Source organism: Anguilla rostrata, chromosome 6, assembly GCF_018555375.3.
Source record: "Anguilla rostrata isolate EN2019 chromosome 6, ASM1855537v3, whole genome shotgun sequence".
Classification (NCBI taxonomy): Eukaryota; Metazoa; Chordata; class Actinopteri; order Anguilliformes; family Anguillidae; genus Anguilla; species Anguilla rostrata.
The window spans coordinates 55,371,661-55,396,865 of NC_057938.1; the positions used below are offsets into that span (position 1 = coordinate 55,371,661).

The 25,205-nt window shown below is 49.9% G+C and overlaps 1 protein-coding gene across 2 annotated transcripts in view; it reads left to right on the plus strand.

Moving 5' to 3' along the window:
- Positions 1-944: 944 nt before the first annotated feature.
- The window catches only part of xkr6b (XK, Kell blood group complex subunit-related family, member 6b), a 28,735-nt gene continuing 4,474 nt past the window's right edge, over positions 945-25,205 (plus strand). The window contains exons 1-2 of one of the 2 annotated variants that reach the window (XM_064340711.1): positions 2,553-2,686; positions 13,369-13,454. In XM_064340711.1, the coding sequence (XP_064196781.1) occupies positions 2,681-2,686; positions 13,369-13,454 (92 nt within the window). In that variant the 5' untranslated portion in view covers positions 2,553-2,680. Of the gene's footprint in view, positions 2,687-13,368; positions 13,455-25,205 lie in introns of both variants that reach the window. The other variant, XM_064340710.1, reaches the window with a different exon arrangement.

Below are 25,205 nucleotides of genomic sequence, written 5' to 3' on the forward strand. Positions count from 1 at the left end.
GTGCAGACAATGTGCACGAGCTGCAATTAGCTGTTAGTGCAGGAAAGTTCACAGCAGCCGCTTTCAGATGGCACGTCCTCCACCGCATGCACGGATTTAGGCCAGACTGTAGACTTGTGGGGGGGTGGGGGTTGTGGAAGCAACGACGAGCCTTTGTAACGTTTGCATGGCAGCGGTTGTACTTCGCACGACTCTAATCCGCCTAATTCCTCCCCGGTGGTAGGTGCAAGTGCTAAGGATTTACTGGCTGAGCAAGCAAAAACGCCGTTCTGCGCGTGGGCATGTGCACGTGCGGGCGCGCCGTGTTTCTGTTGCCCAGGTAACCCAAGCTGCTCTCTCTCTCTCTGTCACTCGCTCCTTCTGTCTGCTTTTTACAGTGAGAACTACGCGTCTATTTATTTATTTATTTATTAGAATAATAAAATGCTTTTTAAAACATACGTGTTGTACACAAGTTACACTAACGTCTTGATCTTTTGAAACGTGTAAGTGATTAGCATTTCAGCACCGGACAGCTCCCCGGCTCTCGGCTGAAAGACCGAGGCCAGTCCTCGTGCACGTACAGTGATGTAGCCAGGGGCGCAGGAGAGATTTTTGAAGCGGGGGGGGGGGTTCAGTTCTTTGTGGAACCCTGTATGGTAGATGTGAAAGGTGTAAAAGCTCCCAGACTGAACCGTTTTGCACTAGATAGGGTTCCTCTATGGAGACATGCGTGTGCATGTCCGTGTTCATCTCTCTCTCTCTTGCTGTGTGTGTGTGTGTGTGTGTGCGTGTGGCTTAAAACATCAAAGCTGCGCGAGACTCCATTTGAGCCGCGCGAGTCCCCTGTGATGGATCAGGCAGTTCAGCAGTACCCATCCTGATAAAAACAAGCTTTATAACGACCATCCCGGAATCTCACAAAACACACGGAATATACACTAGGCTAATCAAGACATCAGACTTTCTGGGTTTTTCGTCGGAAGTTCTGTACTTGCATTTTGAACAAAAATGTTCCATCACCAGAACCCCATAGGTGTACAGCATATAGGCTATATATTAACCGGAACTTCTTAACCGAACCAGGAAATACCATAGAATACTTATCTCTATGCTTATTATTGGTTTCTAACCCCCAGCTCACGATTCTAAAATCACGATCAGTGCTCGAGAGCTTGGGTGTGCGTAATTTAAGCCCAGCACGTGAGGGGCAACACACACAGGAATGGTCCACGGATCACTTACTAGCAGGGGCGTTAGTGGGTGTTCTTAAATGTTCACATCTTTAAGCTGTCATTCGCCAGCACATTGCTTACACACGTTTTATCCACCACCTATCGCCGCTAAATGAACTGGGAAATAAGAAATGGCAGAAGAATGAATAAATATTTTTGAAAGAAGCGGTGGGTAGAAAAATGACACCGAGTTTATTTGTCATCCCAATGCAGATGCGGGGGTGGGTGGGATTTCACGAAAATTCCCACTCCACAGCTTATATCAGCCTAGAAGCCTGACTGGTTTTAACTCTCCCACGCGCTGACTTTTATAAGACTTACAGGAGGATGCGAACCAAAGGATTTTGCGTCGTGATTCTCTAAGTTTAAAAGTCTCGAGTTGTGCGACCGTTAACACATTACATCACCTTCTGGGTTCCATGCCTGGTGTATTAAACGAAACGCTAGGTGGCAACACTGACGAGGCGGGGAGAGAGAAAAATAAATTACGTCAAGGGAAAGTACGGGTGATCATTCATGGCATTTTGTAGACCTCGGTGAGAGGAGCGGAGGCTGATACAGCCGCAGTGTCGCGCGGAGGGGCAGGAGGAGTCATTCTGCGCGGGGGCGAGCTCCGCCGCGTGTCCAGACACTCATCTTCATTCCATTTCACCGCCGCGGCTGCTTTGCCAGATGCGAGTGGACTCCGGCGAGGTCTGGTCGAGGCTCCGTCTCCACGGAAGAAGAGGATGGGTTGCGCCGGAGTGCAGGGAGCGGTTTCAGGCACGGGCGCGCTAGCCCCCCGTCCAATTTACCCGGACGCTAGATGGCAACCGTATTTGGGGTAGAGTCAGAGGACAGGTGTCTAGGAAGTGACGTCACTAACCCCGGAAGCCGGAGGTGGGAGCTTCAGAGAGCAAGATGGCAGCGAAATCTGATGGTCTGGGGGTCGTCACCGGTTTCGCCCAACTGCACAACCTGGACGAAACGGCGTGTAACGGCGAGGAGGACCCCGCGGAGGGCAGCTCTTTCCACATCTGTCACTGCTGCAACACCTCGTCGTGCTACTGGGGCTGCCGGAGCGCCTGTCTGCGGTACCTCCTGGGTAAGGGGAAGGACGCCAGGCGGCCGCCGCAGGAGGAGCGCCTGTGGCTGGACTGCCTGTGGATCATCCTCGCGCTGCTGGTCTTCTTCTGGGACGTTGGCACGGACCTGTGGCTGGCCGTTGACTACTACTCCAAGCGGGACTACCTTTGGTTCGGGCTGACGCTGTTCTTCGTGCTCGTGCCGTCGGTGCTGGTCCAGATCCTGAGCTTCAGGTGGTTCGTGCAGGATTACACCGGGGGAGGACTCGGGGCAGTGGAGGGGCTAAGCAGCCGGAGAGCAGCGGCCGGACTGGGCACCGGCGCCCACGGGAAAGGCAGGTGCTGTCGGATATCGGTGTGGATCTGGCAGTCAGTTATCCACATTCTGCAGATGGGACAAGTATGGAGGTATGTAGGGTTGAGATTTTGCTCAATTTTGGACTGCAGACCTGCGCCCCCCTCCCTCTCTTGTGAACCCCCACTCCCCCCTCCCCCGCGCCTGTCTCTTTCTGTCACCTGAAATAACCTGGCGCATGCACGAGGGCACACCGCAATCCTGCGCGTGTTTCTGTGTGTCTTGTGGTGGTCAGTAACCCCCCCCCTCCCCCGCCATGACTTTTATTGTTCTGTGCACCCACCCTGTGCACCGCGACGGGGGTGTTTTTGGTGGTATCTGTGCCGGTGTTGAGTCAGACTAAAGGGTAAAATCTGGCTACCGTGAGCAGAGCCCAATCTCGGCGAAAATTTGGCAAGTTCCAGTGCGGTTCATTTTCATTCACCCTGTCCATTGACGATAAAGTCATCCAAAACTTCCCCAGTACTATTAGAGAGATAAAGATGACTGACAGTGGAAGGGTGTTGAGGGTGAGGGGTGAGGGGGCTGGGGTGGGGGTGCAAGGGGCCATGGCTGCACCGTAGTGGCGCGCGCTGCATATGGGGTGCATGTAAGGACTCGGGCGCCTCGCGCTCTTCCTGCATGACATGACTGACTCACGCGAGCAGACAGGGCTTTATTTTGGTTCATACGGATCCGCACTAGACCGACATCGGTCGGTCCGACGAGCCGAGCTATTTAAATGTTTTTCCAGTCCTGGTCGTAGTCGTTTTTTGAAGCTTTTACGTATTTATAAAGTGTGGAAGTACATGTCTACTCGATGCCTGCTCGCGCGCGAAATGTGCACAATGATAGTACTACATCCTGGCAAACGGAGGGGGGTGGGGGGTGCCGCTGCTAACCGGTATAATGCGGGTTTCCTTCTGGGTACATCTTGTACAATTGTCGATTTGTAGTGAGAACATTAACCCTTTGCCGTCTATTTCCGGGCTGTACTGTTAATGCCTGAGCGATGATTTCAGCTCGATGACCTTTCTTCGTGGTTGGGGGCGGCTGACAGCTTCTTCTTCGTTTCTCTGCATCCAGAATACCAGAAAATAATAAGTAGCGCTCTGGCAAAATGTCATGTCTGCAGTGTGTGTATGTGTGTGTCCACATTTGTGTGTATGTGTGTGGGCACATTGTGTGTGTGTGTGTGTGTGTGTGGGTGTTTGCACGTGTGTGTTTATGTGTGCGGTCATGGTGCATGTTTGCGCATGTGTGCGCATGTGTCTGTGTGTGTGTCTGTGGGCGTGCATGTATGAGTGTGTGTGTGTGTGTAACTGTGTGTGTGTGTGTGTCTGTGAGTGTGTGTGTGTGCGCATGTGCACGTGCATGTATGAGTGTGTGTGTGTGTGTGTCTGTCTGTGAGTGTGTGTGTGCGCATGTGCGCGCACATGTATGAGTGTGTGTGTGTGCGCATGTGCATGCACGTGTGTGAGTGTGTGTGTGTGTGTGTGTGTAGACTGCCTTCTTGATCCATCGCTGGGGTTAGCGGGTTTGTCTCTGTTCCTGCAGGCAGGGCTGGTTTAGCTCTGAAGCTGCGAGACATTCTGTGCGTTTACTTCTGATGAATTCACAGCCTGTCTCTGCACCACTCTTCCAAGGGGTGCCCGCTGGTTGGATAAAAATGGAAGTGTGAAAATGTGCTGTACTAATGTAGTCTGTGGCCCTGATTCTCTCATGGGAAGCTAAGTGGGATTCCACACTAGTCTGGAGCGGGCGAGTGGGGGAGCGTATCTCTCATCACTGGGCTGAGAGAGAGAGAGAGAGAGAGAGCTGTGTGTATCACCGTCTGTGTGCGGAGGAGTGGAAGAGGAGAGGAGTGGAGGAGGAGTGAAGGAGAGGAGGAGGAGAGGAGGTGTGGAGGAGAGAAGAGGGTGAGAGGAGGAGAGGAGAGGATGGGTGGAGGAGTAGAGAAGAGGAGGAGAGGAGAGAAAGGGTGGAGGAGAGGATGGGTGGAGGAGTAGAGAAGAGGAGGAGAGGAGAGAAATAGTAGAGGAGTAGAGTGGAGCAGGGGAGAGGAAGAGTGCCTGGAGAAAAGAGACAGTGATCTGATCTGATATGTGCTGTCATCAACCCTAACCATTACAGCACTCTCACACACACACACACAACCACACAAACACACACACACACACCACACACACACAACACACACACACACACACACACACCACACACACACACACACACACACCACAACACACACACACACACACACCTCACATACACAACACACACACACACACACACCACACACACACTCACCATACAGAAACACACACACACACAACACACACACACTCACACACACACACACACCATACTCACACTCACCATACAGAAACACACACACACACACACACACCACACACACACTCACCATACAGAAACACACACACACACACACACACACACACACACACCACACACACACTCACCATACAGAAACACACACACACACACACACACCACACACACACTCACCATACAGAAACACACACACACACACACACTCACACACAGACACACTCATACAAATAGCCTTACTTGGTCTGTTCCTACACCCATAATCCCTACATATTTGATCTGCACTCTTATCACTCAAAGACACGTGGGGTTGGGTGGGGTGGGGGTGTGTGTGGGTGTGTGGATTCCCTCAGTTTGTGGGATGAATTATTCAGGTGCAGATAGGGGTGTCATAAGCACAAAATAGTGAAGTCAGATGCAGTGCTGTCACTCCTGGACCTTGCATACAGATATCTCTGTTTGTCTGTCTCTCTGTCTGTGTGTCTCTCTCTCGTTCTCTCTCACTCGCTCAATCTCTCCCTCTGTCTCTGTCTCAATCTCTCTCTCTCTTTCTGTGTGTGTCTCGCTCACTTTCTGACTCTCTCTGTCTGTGTGTCTCTCTCTCTCTCTCTCTCTTTTTGTTGGGTGTGTGGGTGAGGTTTAGTTGTGGTGTTGTGTGCCTTACCCTGAGTAAAATACTGCCAGCAGTGTGTGTGTGTGTGTATGTGTGTATGTGTGTGTGTGTGTGTGCATGTGCGTGCATGCATGCATGTGTGCGTTTCTATGACAGAAAGTAGAGGAAATGGAATGGAAGGTGTTAAACTAGTAAAATCGGTAACGTACACAGTGAAATCGGACTCTGTCCTCCGTGGGTCTGTAAACAGGGAGCTGTCCGGTGCTGAACCTCGGCCTGACCGGTTCAGAGCTGTTCTTATGTGTAAACACAGGTGTCTACCTGTCACAGGTGCATTAGACTGAGACTGAGAGGAGCAGCTCTGTTAAATCCCAGAGCTGTGCTCTTCCCCCGCTGCTGTACTGGAAGCGTGCAAGAGGAAACCTGCGCTTTTTGTGGATTTGAATGGGGAGGGGGGACAAAACAAGGGCGACATTTTGTAATGTTTGCGTTGAGGATTTCAGTAAATCACATTCCACATGTCAGCGATCACAGGATTAAGTTTTTTCGGTGATTATTAAGATAATTTTCTACGTAAAAATTGTGAGAATCGTTCAAAATTTTTTAAATTCACGAAAAGTATAAACAGCAAATGCAAAAGTGTTTCCAAAATAAAATGCTAGCATGCTTGGTTTGGTTGTTGATGTACTTAATGATTAATTATTCCATGCCAGCGAATTCACTGCAAAACAGCTGATGGTGTTGGGCGGCTGCAGGTAGTGACTGTGAGAAAGCAGTACGCTAGGCTAGGCTAACTGCATGCTGTAGTGTTGGACCTTCACAGGCAGTGACTGAGAGAAAGCAGGACGCTAGGCTAGGCTAACTGCGTGCTGTAGTGTTGGACCTTCACAGGCAGTGACTGAGAGAATGCAGGACGCTAGGCTAAGCTAACTGCATGCTGTAGTGTTGGACCTTCACAGGCAGTGACTGAGAGAAAGCAGTACGCTAGGCTAGGCTAACTGCGTGCTGTAGTGTTGGACCTTCACAGGTAGTGACTAGGAAACAACAGGAGGCTAGGCTAGGCTAGGCTGACTGCATGCTGTAGAATACAAAAACTGAACTGACCGTGCCACATTAGCACATCCGCGCTGACTCTTCTTCTGTGGTGGTACAGAACACCGATGAGTCATCACCTGATCATGTGACCAGTCATGAGAAACGTTCATGATTTATTTTCATGACACAATTACGCTGAAAATGGCTGTCATTTTTTTTGTTTTGGTTTCTGGTGTTTTTCAATCCTGCAAGGAGTGCATAGTTAATCATTTCTCATGGATAATCGATGTGTAATTTATGGCACAAATTATTTTATGGCTCCTAATTTTTAAAATATATAAAATAACTACAGAAATGACTTTGCCTTTGCTAATTGGACCAATCAAAGGCTTAATAACAGGAACTAAGCTGAGTTGTAATCGCTGTAACAGCTTCCCAGGTGCTCATATGGGATATTATAAATATTATAAAGGATGTTGTAAATCTGTTTTGCGGTTTATGACATAATCGGATATAAAACAGGCTTATGGACTTAGGAGATGGGATGATCTCCGTGGTGCAGCTGATTCCCTGTGTGGCTGATTCTCTGTGTGGCTGATTCCCTGTGTGGCTGGTTCCCTGTGCAGCTGATTCTCTGTGTGGCTGATTCTCTGTGCTGCTGATTCTCTGTGCAGCTGATTCTCTGTGTGGCTGATTCTCTGAGTGGCTGGTTCCCTGTGCAGCTGATTCTCTGTGTGGCTGATTCTCTGTGTTGCTGATTCTCTGTGCAGCTGATTCTCTGTGTGGCTGATTTCCTGTTCTGCTGGATCCCTGTGCAGCTGATTCTCTGTGCTGCTGGTTCTCTGTGCAGCTGATTCTCTGTGTGGCTGATTCTCTGTGCTGCTGATTTCCTGTTTTGCTGATTCTGTGTGGCTGATTCCTTGTGCTGCTGATTCTCTGTGTGGCTGATTCTCTGTGTTGCTGGTTCCCTGTGCGGCTGGTTCTCTGTGCTGATGAATACTTTGGTGGTCTGTACTGATTTTTCCTGACTGAATCATATCGTCGCAAGAGCTTTTCATGGAAGCCAGCATGAACCACAGCCTCCTCATTCGCACAGGGGTGTGCAGAGCTTCAAATTTAAAGTAAATAAATAAATAAATAAATAAATAAATAAATAAATAAATAAATAAATAAATAAATGTGTGACCAAACGTGGTGTTTGTGTGACCAAAGACCATGTGGTTATACTATAGAGGAAAATCCAGTATGGCAGCCGTACCATAAGGGCACGTCCTCTGTGCCACTCTGCAGTAACACTCATTTTCATTGGATAAGGATTTGTAACTCAACCAAATTACCTGTCTCTGTGCGTGCGTGTATATATATATATATGTGTGTGTGTGTGTGTGTACAATGTTTGTCTGTCTATAGTGTGTGTGTGTGTAGTGTGTGCGTGTATAGTGTGTATATATATTGTGTCCGTGTATAGTGTGTATATACTGTGTTTGTGTGCGTGTATGTGTGTGTGTGTGTGTGTACAATTTGTGTTTGTTTATGGCGTGTGTATAGTGTGTGTATATAAGGTGTTTGTATAGTGTGGGCGCGTTTATAGTATGCATATATATTGTGTTTGTGTGTATGTGTGTGTATATGTACTGTGTTTGTGTGTATATGTATTGTGTGTGTGTGTGTATATATACTGTGTTTGTGTGTATAGGTATTGTGTGTGTGTGTGTGTATATATACTGTGTGTGTGTGTGTGTGTGTGTGTATACTGTGTTTGTGTGTATATGTATTTTGTGTGTGTGTGTATATATACTGTGTGTGTGTGTGTGTGTGTGTGTATATATACGTGTGTGTGTGTGTGTGTGTGTGTATATATACTGTGTTTGTGTGTTTGTGTATTGTGTGTGTGTGTGTATATATACTGTGTGTGTGTGTGTGTGTGTGTGTGTATATATACTGTGTGTGTGTGTGTGTGTGTGTGTGTATATATACTGTGTTTGTGTGTATATGTATTGTGTGTGTGTGTGTATATATACTGTGTGTGTGTGTGTGTGTGTGTGTATATATACTGTGTGTGTGTGTGTGTGTGTGTGTATATATACTGTGTTTGTGTGTTTGTGTATATATACTGTGTGTGTGTGTGTGTGTATATATACTGTGTTTGTGTGTGTTGTGTGTGTATATATACTGTGTGTGTGTGTGTGTGTGTGTGTATATATATATACATGTATATGTGTGTGTGTATATGTATTCACGTGTGTGTGTGTATATACATGTATGTGTGTGTGTGTATATATATACGTGTGTGTGTGTGTATGTGTGTGTGTGTGTATATATACGTGTGTGTGTGTGTGTGTGTGTGTGTGTATATATACGTGTGTGTGTGTGTGTGTGTGTGTGTGTGTATATACTGTGTTTGTGTGTTTGTGTATGTGCACTCATGTGATTGAAGCTCCAGGCTCTTTCTCATTTCTGGGTTGTGGGGGAGAAGTGTTGAGTTTAATGACTCGTCAGGCTGTGGGGGGAGGGGGGAGGGGAGGGGGGGGCAGGCATTCAGTCTGTGTTTGAGAGAGACCCCCAACCCCCCCTCAGCTAAGGTGTCCTGCTCCGGCAGAGAGGAGAGAGGAGGTGGGGGAGAGAAAGGGATAAAGATCAGGTGGAAGAGAGAGAGGAGGTGGAGGAGAGAGAGGAGAGAGAGCAGGTTAGAGGAGAATGAGGAGGAAGAGGAGAGAGAGGAGGTGGCAGAGAGAGGGAAGAGAAGAGGTGTAGGAGAGAGGGGAGAGAGAGAAGAGGGAGGAGGTGGAGGTGAGAGGGGAGGTAGAGGAGAGAGAGGAGGTGGCGGAGAGAGGGGAGACAGAGGAGAGAGAGTAGGAGGAGGAGAGAGGAAAGAGAGGAGGTGGAGGAGAGAGGGGAGAGAGAGAAGAGGAAGGAGGTAGAGGAGAGGGAGGAGGAGGAGGAGGAGGAGAGAGGGGAGGTAGAGGAGAGGGAGGAGGAGGAGGAGAGAGGGGAGGTAGAGGAGAGGGAGGAGGAGGAGGAGGCGCTGGTGCGCTGCCGGTGGGGGCTGTTTTGGGGGTTCATTATCCCTCATAATGCTCTCTCCCTGGGCACAGCACCACCACTGACCTCCATTTTGCCCGAATCTGGAGCACCCCCCCCCACCCCCCCATCACTGCCTGTCCGCCTGGCACACAAAGAGCCCCCCCGTGGCCCATAACTGTGCCCCCACCTCCCTGCTCTCATCCTTTCTCTCCCTCTCTCCCTCACTCCCTGGCTTTCTCTCCTTGGCTTTCTCTCTCCTTTCTTTCTCTCTCTCTCTCTCTCTCTCTCCCTGTCTGTCATAATTAAACTCTTGTGTCCAGATCAGTGTGTAATTAAGGTTGCTGGTGTGTGTGTGTGTGTGTGTGTGTGTGACTGTCTGTGTGCCTGTGTGTGTGTGTGTGTGTGTGTGTGACTGTGTGGACTGTGTGTGTGTGTGTGCGTGTGTCTGTGTGAGGATCAGTGGATGTTCTGTAGGACTGAGAGGACTCTTGGGGTGGGGGTGGGGATGGGTGGTGGTGGGGGGGTTATGGTTGGAGTGTGTATTTGTGCAGTACAGTGTACACAGGGCGGCTGGAAGGGTTTTTTTTAGGACATATTAACATTGCCCTTCAGTGGGACAAGGGGGCGCCTGACACCTCATGCCTCCCAGCCTTCCCCTGGTGTGGTGCATTGTGGGTAAATCAATTTAGCTCTTTTTCATTGGAGGATGTTTAATCGCTTGGGCTCTGAGCAGCTTCAGGCTTGCGTGTGAGAGGTAAACTCCACAGGCCAGTCCTCTCACTGTAACCCAACCACCCGCCCTGTGCACCTGACCGCAACCCAACCCGCATCACCCAACTGCCCTGGTGATCTGACCACAACCCAACCGGCATAACCCAGCTGCTCTGTGGATCTGACTGCAAGCCAACATAACCTAACCCGACTTGTGGACCTGAATATAACCCAACCAGTGTAAGCCAACCGCCCAAATATTTGTTTGGGTCGCGGGTTGCTGGGTCACGGGGTCGTTGGGTCACAGGGGGCTGGGTCGCTTGGTTGTTGGGTCGCAGGGGGCTGGCTTGTTGGGTCGCAGGGGGCTGGGTCGCTGGGTTGTACGGTCGCAGGGGGCTGGGTCACTGGGTTGTTGGCTCACAGGGGGCTGGGTCGCTGGGTCGTTGGGTCGCAGGATTATGGGTTGTTGGGTCGCAGGGGGCTGGGTCGCTGGGTTGTTGGGTCACAGAGGGCTGGGTCGCTGGGTCGTTGGGTCGCAGGGGCTGGGTCGCTGGTCGCAGGGGCTGGGTTGTTGGGTCCAGGGGCTGGGTCGCAGGGGGCTGGGTCGCTGGGTCGTTGGGTCGCAGCGGGCTGGGTCGTTGGGTCTCAGGGGGCTGGGTTGCTGTGTCGTTGGGTCACAGGGGGCTGGGTCGCTGGGTCGTTGGGTCGCAGGGCGCTGGGTCGCTGGGTCGTTGGGTTGCAGGGGGCTGGGTTGCTGGGTCCTTGGGTTGCAGGGGGCTGGGTCGCTGGGTCATTGGCGCAGGGGCTGGGTCACTGGTCGTGAGTCGAAAGGGGCTGGGTCGTTGGGTCGCAGGGGGCTGGGTCGCTGGGTTGTACGGTCGCAGGGGGCTGGGTCATTGGCTCGCAGGGGGCTGGGTCGCTGGGTCGCTGGGTCGGATCGTGGCGCTGCGTCCCTTGTATGGAGCAGCCGGACGGGCGGGGGAGAGCGCCGTCATGGCGTAATGAACACCTCGCATTCACCAAAATATTTACGGCTGTAAATTCTGCAATGGAGGATCTCCAGGGCAACAAAAGCCTCGCGGTTAATCATATTCATCTTCTGTTATCGTTAATCAGGAACGCCGTCCAGGCGAGCGCGGCAGGCCAGCTTAAAGGACTCTGCACAGAGCTGGCTCAGTCAGCCATCGCGTGGGCTGGGATACACACTGCTGCTCATACACTCACACACACTGCTGCTCCTACTGCTGCTCACACACTCACATTCCTGCTCTTACTGCTGCTCACACACACACTCACACACACACACACACACACACTGCTGCTCACACACTCACACTCACATACACACTGCTGCTCCCAAAGCTGCTCCCACACACACACACACACGCTGCTGCTCCTACTGCTGCTCACCACAGTGTGTCTCTAATGTGCTGCACAAGTCTCATGTGTTCTGGGTAATGTGGTGCACAGAGTCTCAGTGTGTTCTGGGTAATGAGGTGCACAGAGTCTCAGTGTGTTCTGGGTAATGAAGTGCACAGAGTCACAGTGTGTTCTGGGTAATGAGGTGCACAGAGTCTCAGTGTGTTCTGGGTATGAGTCACAGGAGTCCAGTGTGTTCTGGTAATGAGGTGATGCCTACAGGTTCGGGTATGATCGCGTAGTCAGTTTCTGGTCATGATGCACACAAGCCAGGGTGTTACGGATGTGCGGAGAGTTATCTGTGCTGGCAGAGAGAGAGTTTTAGCAGGTTGCAGCATGAGTACCTGATCTGCATTAATACATTCATGAGTCACTTTTGCACCTGTGACTCAAACTATGGATTTCCCACCCTCACCGAGCTGATACTATTCAGAGGAGAGGTATGTAGATGTGCGAGTAGGGAGACATTTGATGATGATGATGATGAAGATTATGATGATGAAGACGATGACAATGGTGATGATGAAGATAATGATAAGGATGGTGAGGATGGTAATAATGATGATGACGCTTGTTATTATTATTAGTTTTATGAGTATACATGTACCCTTGAGCAAGGTACTTAACCTGAATTGCTTCAGTATACATCCAGCTGTATAAATGGATGTATATGAGGAGGCAAAACACCCCACAAGGACATACACACACACACAGACACACACTCACACACACACAGACACACAGACACACACACACACACAGACCGACTGTGCCTTAACAGGATGAGCCACCCAGCAGCCATAGTCATGACTTGCTTTTAGCTTGTATGCACTGGTATGTTAAACACATTTACATTTCGACATTTTACAGATGCTCTTATCCGGAGCGACTAACAGTGATTGTTTTTTTTTTTTTTTCAAAAAACACACAATCCATTTATACAGCTGGATGCTCACTGAAGCAACTTGTAGTTTGTTTTAAGTAGCTGTGCTCAAGGGTAACCACTGCAGCACCCCTGCTGGGAATTAAACTCGCAACCCTTGGGTAAAAAGCCCAGTTTGCTGGCCACTACACTACAGTTAAATAGCCCCTTCTTTGCAGCCAGGAGTAGGTGTTAGATGAAGGTGTCAGCAGTGAACCGTTTTGTTTCATAGAGGTGGGGGTCCCATGATGCATTTCATCAATATAAATCTCAGGGCCTTTAGGAGCGCTGTTGAGCTGCACAGGTGGAATCCCAGCCCAGTGACTCATACATTCTGTCCTGCTGGACCAATCGTGCCCCACAGCCACTGTGACATCATCAGTTTGTCACAATGAGTCTGAGAGCTGTTTCCAGAGTCCCTGCTGGCCCAAAATTGCCGTTTGCTAGTTTGTGTTTGAGTTTGAGTTTGAGTTTATGTTTGTGTGTGTTTTTGAGTTTGAGTTTGAGTTTCTGTTTGTGTTTGATTTTGTGTTTTGTTTGTGCTTGAGTTTGAGTTTTAATGAGCATTTCTTGTTTTGTTTCTTCATGAATAATTTGATGTCTGCTTCTGTCTGATGATTCTGTTGCTTTTTTTCGTTTCTCTCCTCCCACCCTCATTATTTTGTGTTTGTTTGTTGTAGCTGGCTCATCTGCAGGACCCCTCCCTAAAAAGAGAAGCCCTGATTTTGAGATCAAACACCCCCAGCTTGGGACAGTGGGGTGAGAGGTGTGTAAATGTCCCTCCCCCTCCCACCTGTCCTGTCCCCCTTTCAGGCATCCCTGTGGTTTGTACACGTGTGTTTTAAAGTTTTAAAGGAGCACAGGGGTGGGGGCCCCAGATCTGAGCCTTAACACAGACTCGTCTTGGCTGTTGGAGGCCCCTCAGGGGGCCACAGGGGGCCTAGAGGGGGGCCACAGGCCGGTCTGGTGGGAGAATAATGGGTGTGACACGGTTCTGCAGCACGCGCATCGTTTGGGTCTCGCTCTTCTCCTTTTTTTTTTTCGTTCTGTTATTTTTTGGTGTTGCCTTGGAAACCGCCTGTCGTGCGTGGTCCGTTTTTTCCAGACGGCAGACGGCAGACGGCGAACAGACAGGTGCCGGCCAATGGGAGCATCTCTGCCGGTTTCTGCAGGAGCGTTAAACTCAGGGAACGGGCGTGGTTGGCCACCCACCCGTACGAAGCATTCATGCCACGCTGAAAACTTCTTCTGCTGTTACTTTCAAATGCCTGCTGCAGGGCTGGCCAACCCTGCTCCTGGGGATCTACCATCCTGTAGGTTTTCTCTCCAACCCTAACAAAGCCACACCTCATTCAATAGCAAGCTGTTGCTGAGCCGCTAATTAGCAGAATCAGGTGTGCAAAATTAGGGTTAGAATGAAAACCTGCAGGACGGTAGATCTCCAGGAGCAGGGCTGGGCAGCCCTGCTCTAGCTGGTGAATGAGGTGCTCTTTGTTAGGGTTGGAGTAAAAAGCTACAGGACCTTAGATCCCCAGGAGCAGGGCTGGGCAGCCCTGCCGTACTGTCGCCTTACAGAAAGCTGCAGATGTGCCCCGGGTTCTGCGGAGAGGCGAGGTGTGTGGTGGAGCCCGTCTGTGAGTCTGTAGTGAATGGGCCTCGGCGTCCTGGCGCTCGCTATCTGTCGTACGGCTCAGGACAGCGGAGTGGATCCTGGCGCGGCCTGGCTCGGCGTGGCGCTAATGTGCCCGTTTCATCTCCGGAACAATGAAGGATGCCGGCGGCTCCGGTGCTGCCCGGCGTTCCCGAAATGCAGACCGGAAAACCGCGAGAAAGAGCTGTGCCCCAAAATCCGGGCCCAGCCGGGAGGGGGGGGGGGGTGATGGGGGAATATCAAAGAATTGCGAATTCACAATTGGTTTTCCCTGCTGTCCTGTTTGGTTTTTATTCATATTTGACCTAATTAGTGCTTCTGGATTATTAATGTCTCTGTTGCCGTAGATACACGCTCCGGTTCAGGTTGTGGTACTGTACTGTGAAAAGCCTGAGGCGATCTGTGGGCTTCTGTTTTTATAAAATCTTTACAAAGGGAGAGCACTGCATAAACCTGCAGGTACCACGCTGAGGGACTGAGGCTTCGTCAGCCCAAAAGTGGGCGGGGTTATATTAATGCCCTTTTCAACTGGTCACTGGTCTGAACCAATCACAGTGTTGATGTGGTGGACAACAACACCTTTTCATTGGTTCTTGTGAGTGAATGAGTGAGTGAGTGTATAATGGAACCTCTGGTACAGGTAAACGTTTTCCTCAACGCGATGACACGCTGGTAAGTTGTTGATGCAGAGAGCTTTTCAAGGACTTGGTAACTCCGCCACTCTAATGGCACGACGCGTTGTTCACGCGGAAATCCTATGCGTCCTGTGACAGCACCTTTCAGCTCGCCGGCGCCGTCGCGCGCAAAACTGGCGTTGCGAGATTAGCGCGCGAGCGTGCTCTGTCAAACGGCTTAAATCCCGAATTCGTGAGCATCCGGGGCGCCGATAATTGAGGGCAGAAGCGATTTCCGCGTCAGCACTTTGAGCACACCGTGACTCTCGCATGTCAATGCTCTGCACAGTCTCAAATAAAAAGACGTGTCCTCCCCTTCGGTTTTTTTTTTCCGTTTCGCAGAAGGGAGGGGAGGGGAAACGGGAAATCCCGTTTGATTATCCTTCCTGTGAAGATTTAATTTCGAAATCGCCCCTCCTTCCATGGGGTTTTTTTTTTTGCCGACATGTTTGTTTTTCATCTACAGCACAGCTGCCAGGCTTATCGGGCTGGATGAAAGCGAAGCCAGCTGCAGTGAAATGATGTTTCGGGTTTTTTTTTATTTTTTCACGGTTTTCCGCTCAATCGCTCGGTTCTGCCTCCCGCCCGGAGGGTAGCCTATATGGAGGGGGGATGGTATATATCAGGAAAATCTCATTAACGGAGCGTGGAGGTAACACACTTTAGTTACATCAAAGGAAAATATTTCTGAGGGTGCAGCGTGAATTCCACATTTAATAATAAACTATGGAAACTATGGTTTCACTGATTAATATGTAGTTATTAAAATATGCATCTGCAACTTTTTCATTTGCTCCCCAGTCTAAATCTATTTTTTAAAATCTGATTGTCTGTTTTACATGTATTGCATGAAATTCCAGATTTATGGGATTATCCACTATGTGCATTATTTGCACCAATGCTTGAAGTGTCTGAGCCTACATATGAAGGAAAGAAAATAGGCTCAGGAATTTTACTGAAGTGGATTGTTTGTGTTGCCTTCCGACACTACCACAACATTGCTGTTATCACCTGATCACACAGGCCTCGTGAAGTATTGGCCAATCACACAAGGGTCTCATAGATTATTTGCCAATCCCTAACAGCACTGTACAGCATGTTGGCCAGTCGCACCAGGGCTTCATATATTATTGGCCAATCACAGCAGCCCTGCACAGAGTATTGGCCAATCACAGCAGCCCTGCACAGAGTATTGGCCAATCACATCAGCCCTGCACAGAGTGTTGGCCAATCACAACAGCACTGCACAGAGTATTGGCCAATCACGGCAGGGCCTTGCCAGGTGAAGCTCATCAGCTGCTGTGTGAAAGCTGTCCCTTAGCGGGGGAGGATTTGGCCCCTGGCAGGTGGTTGATGGCGGCTATCTGGGCTTGGCTGCAGCAGGGCCGTTTGATCTCAGGCTTGGGGGTGGGGTGGTGGGGGCTCTGGGAGCAGGGGGGGGCACACGCGGCTAATTCTCTCTCACATCCTGGTTCTGCCTGAGCCTCCTCCTCCTGGAACGAGCTGATAGGAAAAGGCGCTGTGTGAGAAAAGCTGGCTGGCTGGCTGGCTTGCAAAGTGCTTCAGAGTCTTTAGTAGGGAAGCTGGGAAATATGTCGTGCGGATGAGTGAGGCTCCGCGCGATTGGCTGTCAGCTGCGTTCGGGAGAGCCCGGGCCAAAACCCTGCCGCAGGGCCGTCTTCGACCAAAGAGCTCCGCCCCGCTGCGTTCGGGACCGCGTCCCGTCCCCACGCTGGTTTGGGGACTCCAGCTCCCTGCCCGGTGCCTTGTTATTGTTTAAGCGATTAATTTTGGGTTCCCGTTAATCTCGCCACTTTGATCACCGTCGCCCCTCGTTTCTCCGCGTGCGCTGAGCCCTCAGATGTGGTGCATGCTGGGTAAATAGCAGCAGTTAGCCTGCAGGTCACCGCTGATATTCGCCGCCTGATGGAGGAATCAGGCCACAGGGCACTTAACACACTTGCACTCAAACACACACGGGCACACAGCACTTACTACACCGAGGCTTATACACAAACACACTACCCTTATAATTCCTGGAGGTCTACCTTCGTGTAGGTTTTCATTTCAACCCTAATTTAGGACACATGATCAGAAGCTCAGCGAGATCTCTATCTGTTGAATGAGGTGTGCTTTGTTAGGGTTGGAGTGAAAACCTACAAGATGGTAGCAGGGTTGGGCAGCCCTGTCGTACTGTCGCCTTACAGAAAGCTGCAGATGTGCCTCCAGGAGCAGGGTTGGGCAGCCCTGCTCTAGCTGTTGAATGAGGTGTGCTTTGTTTGGGTTGGGGTGAAAACGTACAGGACTGTAGATCTCCAGGAGCAGGGTTGGGCAGCCCTGCTCTAGCTGTTGAATGAGGTGTGCTTTGTTTGGGTTGGGGTGAAACCCTACAGGACGGTAGATCTCCAGGAACAGGGTTGGGCAGCCCTGCTCTTGCTGTTGAATGAGGTGTGCTTTCTTTGGGTTGGAGTGAAAACGTACAGGACTGTAGATCTCCAGGAGCAGGGCTGGGCAGCCCCGTCTTAAACACTAAACACTCATGCGTCCTTCACACCTCAAATTTGAACGTCCGCTTACAACTCCGAAGCTTAAACATTTAAATACATGACAGTTGGGCTCTTTAAAAAAAAGAAAAAAAAAAGAAAAGGCATACGCTCTTAAACGCACGGACACAGGAACACGCGGTCTCCCTGGGGAACCGAGCGGGAGGAAAGCGGCTGATTGGCCGCGGCTCCAGTGTCTGGCGTCAGCAGATTTCCCAGCATGCTGAGCTCCCGCCTGTCGGCTCCCATTTCCTGTTTAATGTTTCAGTCCGACAGCTCCTGGCTCTCCCCCCTCGCCCCCTGGGGAGCTGAGGCAGGGGTCTGGGCGTCCCGGACACGGGGGGGGGAGTAGTCTCAGTCTCTCCCCTGTGAGGTGCAGGACTGGGTAGGAATGAGTGCAGATGAACAGGCTCTTATTCTGCCGTTAGGGGTTTAACCACTTATCATGCAGCTCAGCTGCAGCGCCCCCCAGAGGATGGAGGCTGCCCAGTTCAGAAACGCATTAGAAGCTTATTTGGCTTGGTGCTCTTGGTGGGCGTGATTTAGCTGGGTCAGTGATGTCATGGGTGTGGTTTAGTGGTTGTGGGTGTGGTTTAGAAGGCTCAGTGATGTCATAGGCATGGTTTAGAAGGCTCAGTGATGTCATAGGCATGGTTTAGCTGCGCAGCTGCAGTTGTGTTTGAGGCTGTTAGCTGCAGCTGCAGCTGGGATGGGGACATTATGGTGGGCGCAGTGCTACTTTATCGCTGCAGTACAGAGACACTGCCTTTCACACCCTATTACTCACCAGCCCATCTCAGCACCCTCTACTCCTCTCTTATCTGTGTGGCTGTGTGACTGACTCTCTCCTTCTCACTCTACTTTCCTCTCTCTACTCTACCTCTCTCTCTTCTACTCCCCTCTTTCTCTCCCTCCTTTCCTCCTTCTCCTCTCTCTCTCCTTTCTTTCTCTACCCTCTCCCTCCTCGCTCCCTCTCCTCTCCCCTTTATTCTACCTTCTCCCTCCCTCTCTCTCCCTTTCTTCCCTTTCTCTCTCACCCTCTCTCCCCTCCCTCTCTCTCCCCACACCTTCTCCCTCCCTTCATCTCTCGCCCCTCCCTTTCCCCCTCCATCTCTCTCCACGGATTGACAGGGGATTAGTGATCTGAACATACTGGTAGGGGGTTAGTGATCTGTGCCAACTGGTGAGTGATCTGGCATGATAACTGTGATTACTAGATTGGTAGGGGCTTTTAGTGATCTGTGCCAACTGGTGAGTTATTGGTGATCTGTGCAGATTGGTAGGGGTTTAGTAATCTGTGTAGATTGGTAGAGGATTAGTGATCTGTACAGACTGGTTGGGGATTAGTGATCTGTAAAGACTGGTAGGGGATTAGTGATCTGTACAGACTGGTTGGGGATTAGTGATCTGTACAGACTGGTTGGGGATTAGTGATCTGTGAAGACCAGCAGGAGATCAGTGATCTGTACAGGGGATTCTCTATTTCCTGTTGCTGATAAATTTTTAATGCTCAGGTCCAGTGAGGTTGCATTATGCCTGAAAGAGAGAGGGAGGGAGGGGGAGGGAGAGTGTGCATGTGAGAGAGAGAAAGAGAGAGAGAGTGAGGGAGAGAGAGAGAGTGTGTGGATGTGTGTGTGCGTGCGTGCGTACGTGCGTGTGTGTATGTGTGCGTGTGTGTGTCACTGTTTTTGTGAATGAACACCAGGCTGGATTGAAGCCCATGTGCTGAGCTCTCTCCCTGCTAATCTCCACTCAGTCAGAGATGAGTCAGATCAGAGTCTGTCAGTCAGTCTGTCTGTCAGCACCTCACTGAGCTGGATAAGGTCTTTACTTTCACCAGCATGCTTAATCGACAGGAAATACACTTATAAACAGAGCCAAAGGGCACAGAAATACATAGGAACATCATCGCATGTAGGATATCTGTGTGAGTGTGTGTGTGTGTGTGCGCGTGTGTGTGTGTGTGTGTGTGTGTATGTGTGTAAGGTGTGTGCACCCCTCTCCCTGTGTGGAGCTGTCCACGGGTGCTGAAATGGTAGGATCTGATAGTGTGGACTGAGACTGTGTGTGCACATGGGAGAGAGAGAGAGCGGGCGAGCGAGAGTGAGTGAGAGAAACAAATGGTTAAAAAGAACCTTGGAAACATGGGGGACGGGGGGGGGGGTGGCAGGAGGAGAGGGCGGGGGGCGGGGGGGTGTGGAAAGCAAGGGCACAGAGCCAGAAAATTGCATTGCGTGGCTGGTGATTAGTTTACCTCCTGGCCTTGCACTCCCTCCCCCTCTCTCTCTCTCTCTCTCTCCCTCGCTTACTCTCCCTCTCCATCTCTCCCTTTCCCTTCCTTTCCTGTTCTCCGTCCCACTCCTTCTCCCTCCCTCCGTCACACTCGTTTCGGTGTTGTGGTTTGCTTCTCTCCCTCAGGGTGGGGGCAGGGTCAGGGGAGGGGCGGGCCTGGGGGGGGGTTTGTAAATAAGTGCATGACTAAAAGGTGCTATTTGCGTACTTGCTACAAACGGTACAGTGGTCCTTTAAAATCCTTCTCTCACCTCGTTTAACATCTTAACACCACACCCCCCCCCCCTCATTTTGAGGAAAACCCATCCCCACCCCATTTTTAGTCAAAATGGCACTTCTCACAATTGACACATGACCCATCCAGTCTGGACAGCCATGAACTGGGGATGGTTGAGGGCCTTGCTTGGGTGGGTGGTGCTCTGGTGCTCTGGTTTTCGCACACAGTTTAGAGGTGGGGGGGCGGGGGGGCCAGCCATGCGCTCCCCCAAATCGCAGGAAGATGCCGCTGTGGAGCCGTGTGGTCTGACGAACACGGGAACGGGGAGAGGAAGTCTGTCAGTGTTCCTGATATTCAGTTTGCCATTTATCTGGGATTTCAGTACCCCTGAATAACAGTTTTTGGGCAAGGAGGGTTTTTGTTTTTTTGCATTTCCAGAAAAACAAAAACTCACTGACTTTAATACTTTAAATCTGATCTGGGAAAGAAGTGTTCGTCTGCAGAGATGTGAGAGAATATGATTGGTTCAGACGCATCCCTGTCCTCTGCCCAATTACAGCTCTGCTTACCGTATGTCAATTTGCAGATGCTAGTATGAACACAGAACACACAAACAACTGCCTTCATTTGAACTGATTACAATTATGCAAATGCATCATTTGTGGCTTTGATGAAACCACACAGACAAAGAATCCCAGCCTTTGGCGACGAGTTGCATTTATTGCAGAGCAAAGAATCGGAACATATTCTGACAACAGGGCAGATCAGTCGGTCGGTTTCTCCCTCTGTACCCAACTGTTTGTTTACCAGCTAGCCAACGTTAGCATACCACGCCCTGAAAAGGCTGGTCCTATCAATGTGCGCATGATGGGAATGTTGACCCATATATATATATATATATATTTCCATTATCTTGCATTGGTGATCTCTAATGACGTACAACTGATGATGGAATGTATGAGTCGTGTTCGGCTTCTCGTGGCCATAGCCTGGTCACGTGGCCGGCACTGTGGACGACGAGCCTAATCAAAATAAGGAGGAGCGTGCAGGCAGTCCGCATCGGCGAACCTTCCCTAATTGTGACAAATTACTGTCTTTATGCGGGGAGAGTTTTCACAAGAGTCACAACTGGTTGCACACATGTATTTGTCTTGTCTTCCACCCCAGACGTTTTTAAAGCGCGAAAAACTGATGTTTCAAGGGCCTGTTTTTGCTTGGGTGATGGGATTGTGGCCAGCCATGTTTAAAAGAGCTAACTGCCGTTTTCAACATATGAATGATCGTCGGAGTAAAATATAATGTAATAACACAATAACTTACATTAACATTAGTAGGCGATCGTATTTTCATTTGATGCTTGCACTGATAATGACCATTAAGTTGAATACGATGCCGCGGATGGGCAAACGATGTAAATCTGAAACACGAGACAAGACAGTCCACTTTGTTTATTTGATTGTAACACAGAAATGAATCATTCCAATAAATATATTTGAGCATAGCTTATGATGACAAAAAGATGCTAATCCATTAAGCCGTTGGACGGCTGCTTGCGGTGTTCCCCCGCGGAATATCGTAAGGCCTGAGATCCTGGCAGCGTTTTTACAGCGGGGCCCATTTCAGTCAATCACTCCAAAATCCATTCACTATCCACCGTAATTCTATCCCATTTTTGTTGTAGTTTTTTGTTGTTTTGTTTTTTGTTGTTTGAAAGTCTTTTGAGGAGTGTTTCAAATTCTGTTCGTTCGAGGTTTCTGGTTCCGTGATCTGGTGGTCACTGCGCTAACACGCAGTAGCACAGATTTGTCTCGTGGTGTTGGATTGTCTTGTCGCTCAGAATTTCGTGCGCGTGGGTTAAGGGCTGTCGTTTCAAGCGTGCGCTTGTATATGGTTTAAGTATAGTCTACACGGGTCATGACATAGGCTACAGAATTATTTTTTGTACATTTTGCATTCACATTTAGACATGCAGCCTACTATGTTTTCTACACTTCATACAGTGCGATGAATGTGGTAATAACACAGTGTGTATAGGCTACTGCAGGCCTATAACATTATTCCATAGGCTATTTCATATTTTGCCACATGATGAGATGTGCCTGTATTGCATTTGGGATGGCCTTAAATGCCCTGCCATTTTAGTTTTTTCCAGTTGCAGTAAGCCTCGGAATGGTCTGCGCGCGATAAACTCCGGAGTCATTAAACCTGCATAAACACAAGCGATGGATCCACCGTAGCCTACCGCCCGTCTGCCCGAGCCTCTGGCGGTAGCTACACTCCACTAAAAGTGGATTTCAGTTGAAAATTGCAATAGCCTACAACTACTGGGTAAGCAGGGGTAGTCACGTTCCGCCAGCTAAAATTAATGCGTGTCCTTTCTCGAAATTATGAGGCGCAAAAATGCTCATTTTCGACCGGGAAAGAGCTTGTTTTGTTGTGAGCTCCGGGTGTCGCTGCACTTCTGCTGTAGAAGAGATTTAAACCTATTTTCGGAGATCCCACTCGGTCTTCGTTAAACTTCGTTGGTTGCTTTTGATGCGTCGAACTCCCTATTACTCCGGCGCGAGGCACCGAATGTCCGCTGTAAATCTAGTTTCCTTCATAATGGTAAAAGCCCAAATGTAACTGCTGTGGTTTTAATTAATTGTTTTTAAATTAAATGCGATGGTAAAAATATGTTTAAACATTTCGAACGCTTTAAAGACCTCGTGCTCACCAAGGCCTCCTCGGAGCCGCGTGCGATGGGAATAGCCTACATTAAGCAAGACGGTCCAGACAGACAGGTAAAAAGGAGATGTCAGCGCGAGAATCAGTTCTTTCATTGATGCGAAGCTTTCTGAATAAATTCATTGGGGCTTGGCTTGGGAAATTTCAGCACGATGAGTGACTCGGTAATTGATGTTTTATTTGAAGTGATGTGCGCGCTTCCCACTGCATTAATCGCGCACTCTCTGCTGGGATCTTTGCGCTGCCTGCTCGTATTGTGCGTATTTTATTTATTTATTTATTTATTTTTTAGCACACTTAGCTGGGAGCCGTAAGGCGTGTTTGTGTGTGTTTATGTGTTTGTATGGGGCTGGTGTGCGTGGTGAGGGGAGGGAGGGGTTGAGTGTGCGCGCGCGAGGGCGGGAGTGTGCGCGAGGGTGTTTCTTCAGTTTGTATAAATGAATATGAATGAGTTCGCAATATTCACTGTGACTGGCGCTCGCAATATAACCTGCAATTATGTAGTGCCTTTCAGCATAGAATGGGGGGGGGGGGTGACTCAGCCTACTGGTGACTCATCCTGCTGGACCTCCATCCCCCCCCCCACGGCCCCCCTCTTCCCTGAGCTGCGGAGGATGAAGATTTTAATCGTCCAGTTGGGCCCTGCCACATCTCGCTGGTAAACTGGGAGTGGACTCTCTCTCTTACAGACACTCTTGTGTTAGTGAGTTGCCACAGGCAGATCCTTTATTCGGACAGGAGTCCTACTCCTCGTCTCCAGTGCTGCGCTCTGGAGCTCCAAAAGCTGTGTGGTGGTGGGCGGAGTAACGATGATGATGTCATGTAGGTGTTTGGCATAGGGAGGCGGGGCCTTGGTGGCATTTTGGGTAGGGGCGGGGCTGTAGGGGGCGTGGCCTGTAGCAGTGTGATTCTGAGTGACAGGTGTGCTCTCTGCTCAAGGTGTTGTTAGCTCAGCTCATTCATGCTTTCTCACTCACACTCTTGTTCACAGTCTTTCTCTCTCGCTGTCTCACTCACTCGTTCTCTCTTTCACAGCTGTGCTGTTTTACGATACGTATTTCAGCCCTCCTCTCTTTCTAAGGTTTTAATTTTTTAGAGCTCAGGTTGTGTATCCTGACTCTTCTTGGCCAGTTTTGTGAGAGCTCACAGGCAATGTTTTTCCCCTGTACTCTGTACTAAAGTGTTGTCGTGTTTAACCACATTCTCGGCTATATCAGCGGATCAAATATAGTCTCAGATAAGACAGCAAACTAGCAGCTGCTAAGATGATAAAACTCTAAAGTTACTGTAGATTCCTGAATGCAAAAGGTGGACTCATGAAATATTGAAGGTGCTGAATTGGTAGTAATTGTGGCATTGGTGGGGGGGAGGGGGGATTATTGTTGGTGGGATTGTCCTCGTCTCCTTTCAAAACAGCAGGTCTGTGTTGTACCTTTCTGTTGCTCTGACAGCTCGGCTGGGGGCTGCGAGTGCGCAGCTCAGTGGGGTGGGGACTGCCAGCTCAGCTGGGCTGCAGTGACTGCGCAGCTCGGCTGGGGGACTGCACAGTGACTGCACAGCTCGGCCGGGGGGCTGCAGAACGACTGCGCAGCTCAGCTGGGGGACTGCACAGTGACTGCGCAGCTCAGCTGGGGGGCTGCAGAGCGACTTTTAAAATTTTATTTCATGCCTGTAATGCAGTGGTGCGTAACATAACAGTGGTTAATGCTTCAGTAACATAACACTGCCATATCCGGGAGTCATGAAACACTACCTAACATAACAGTAACATAGCAGTGCTTCTGTTAACTGTAACTGAGCACTGAAAAACAACCATAAGCCGTGTGTCTTTTGTAACGGATCACGGGAGTTTAATACATTTCCCTTACTCCAAAGAGCACGAGTTGTATGTAAGCGAGCGTTGCACAAACAGTCGAGTCAGCACAGCGCTCGAAAAAACACGACCCTGCGCGGCTGGTACAGATCCCCGGCCGGTAAACGAGGCATAAGCGATCGCTATGATCGCGGGCACAAATAATGCATGAGGAGCCGTGTTCTATGCTATTCGAGCCGAAAGGAGCAGCGGACGACAGCGGTTGTAGACTCGCGGTGAAACGATGCGGTTTAATCGGAGTGACGCCTGCGCGAACAGACAGATGTCTGTTGGTTCACGGACGGTTCCCCCCGATGATGTCACCTTTTTATAGGGGCGGGCGCGCGCGCGCCTCCGCAGCGCGTTTTGCAGTGCCTCTGTTTCATTGCTGTTGCTGGCCGCTTCACTCGCATTTCTAAACTATTTTGAAAACGTCGTTCGTGTATCTTTTTCTCTTACGGATTTCCTGCCCCTCGCACGCCTAGCATCCGGGGCAGATTAGATTTTGTCCGTATAATCATATCATATGAAAACGTTTGCTTCAGCTGCCATATACAGGAC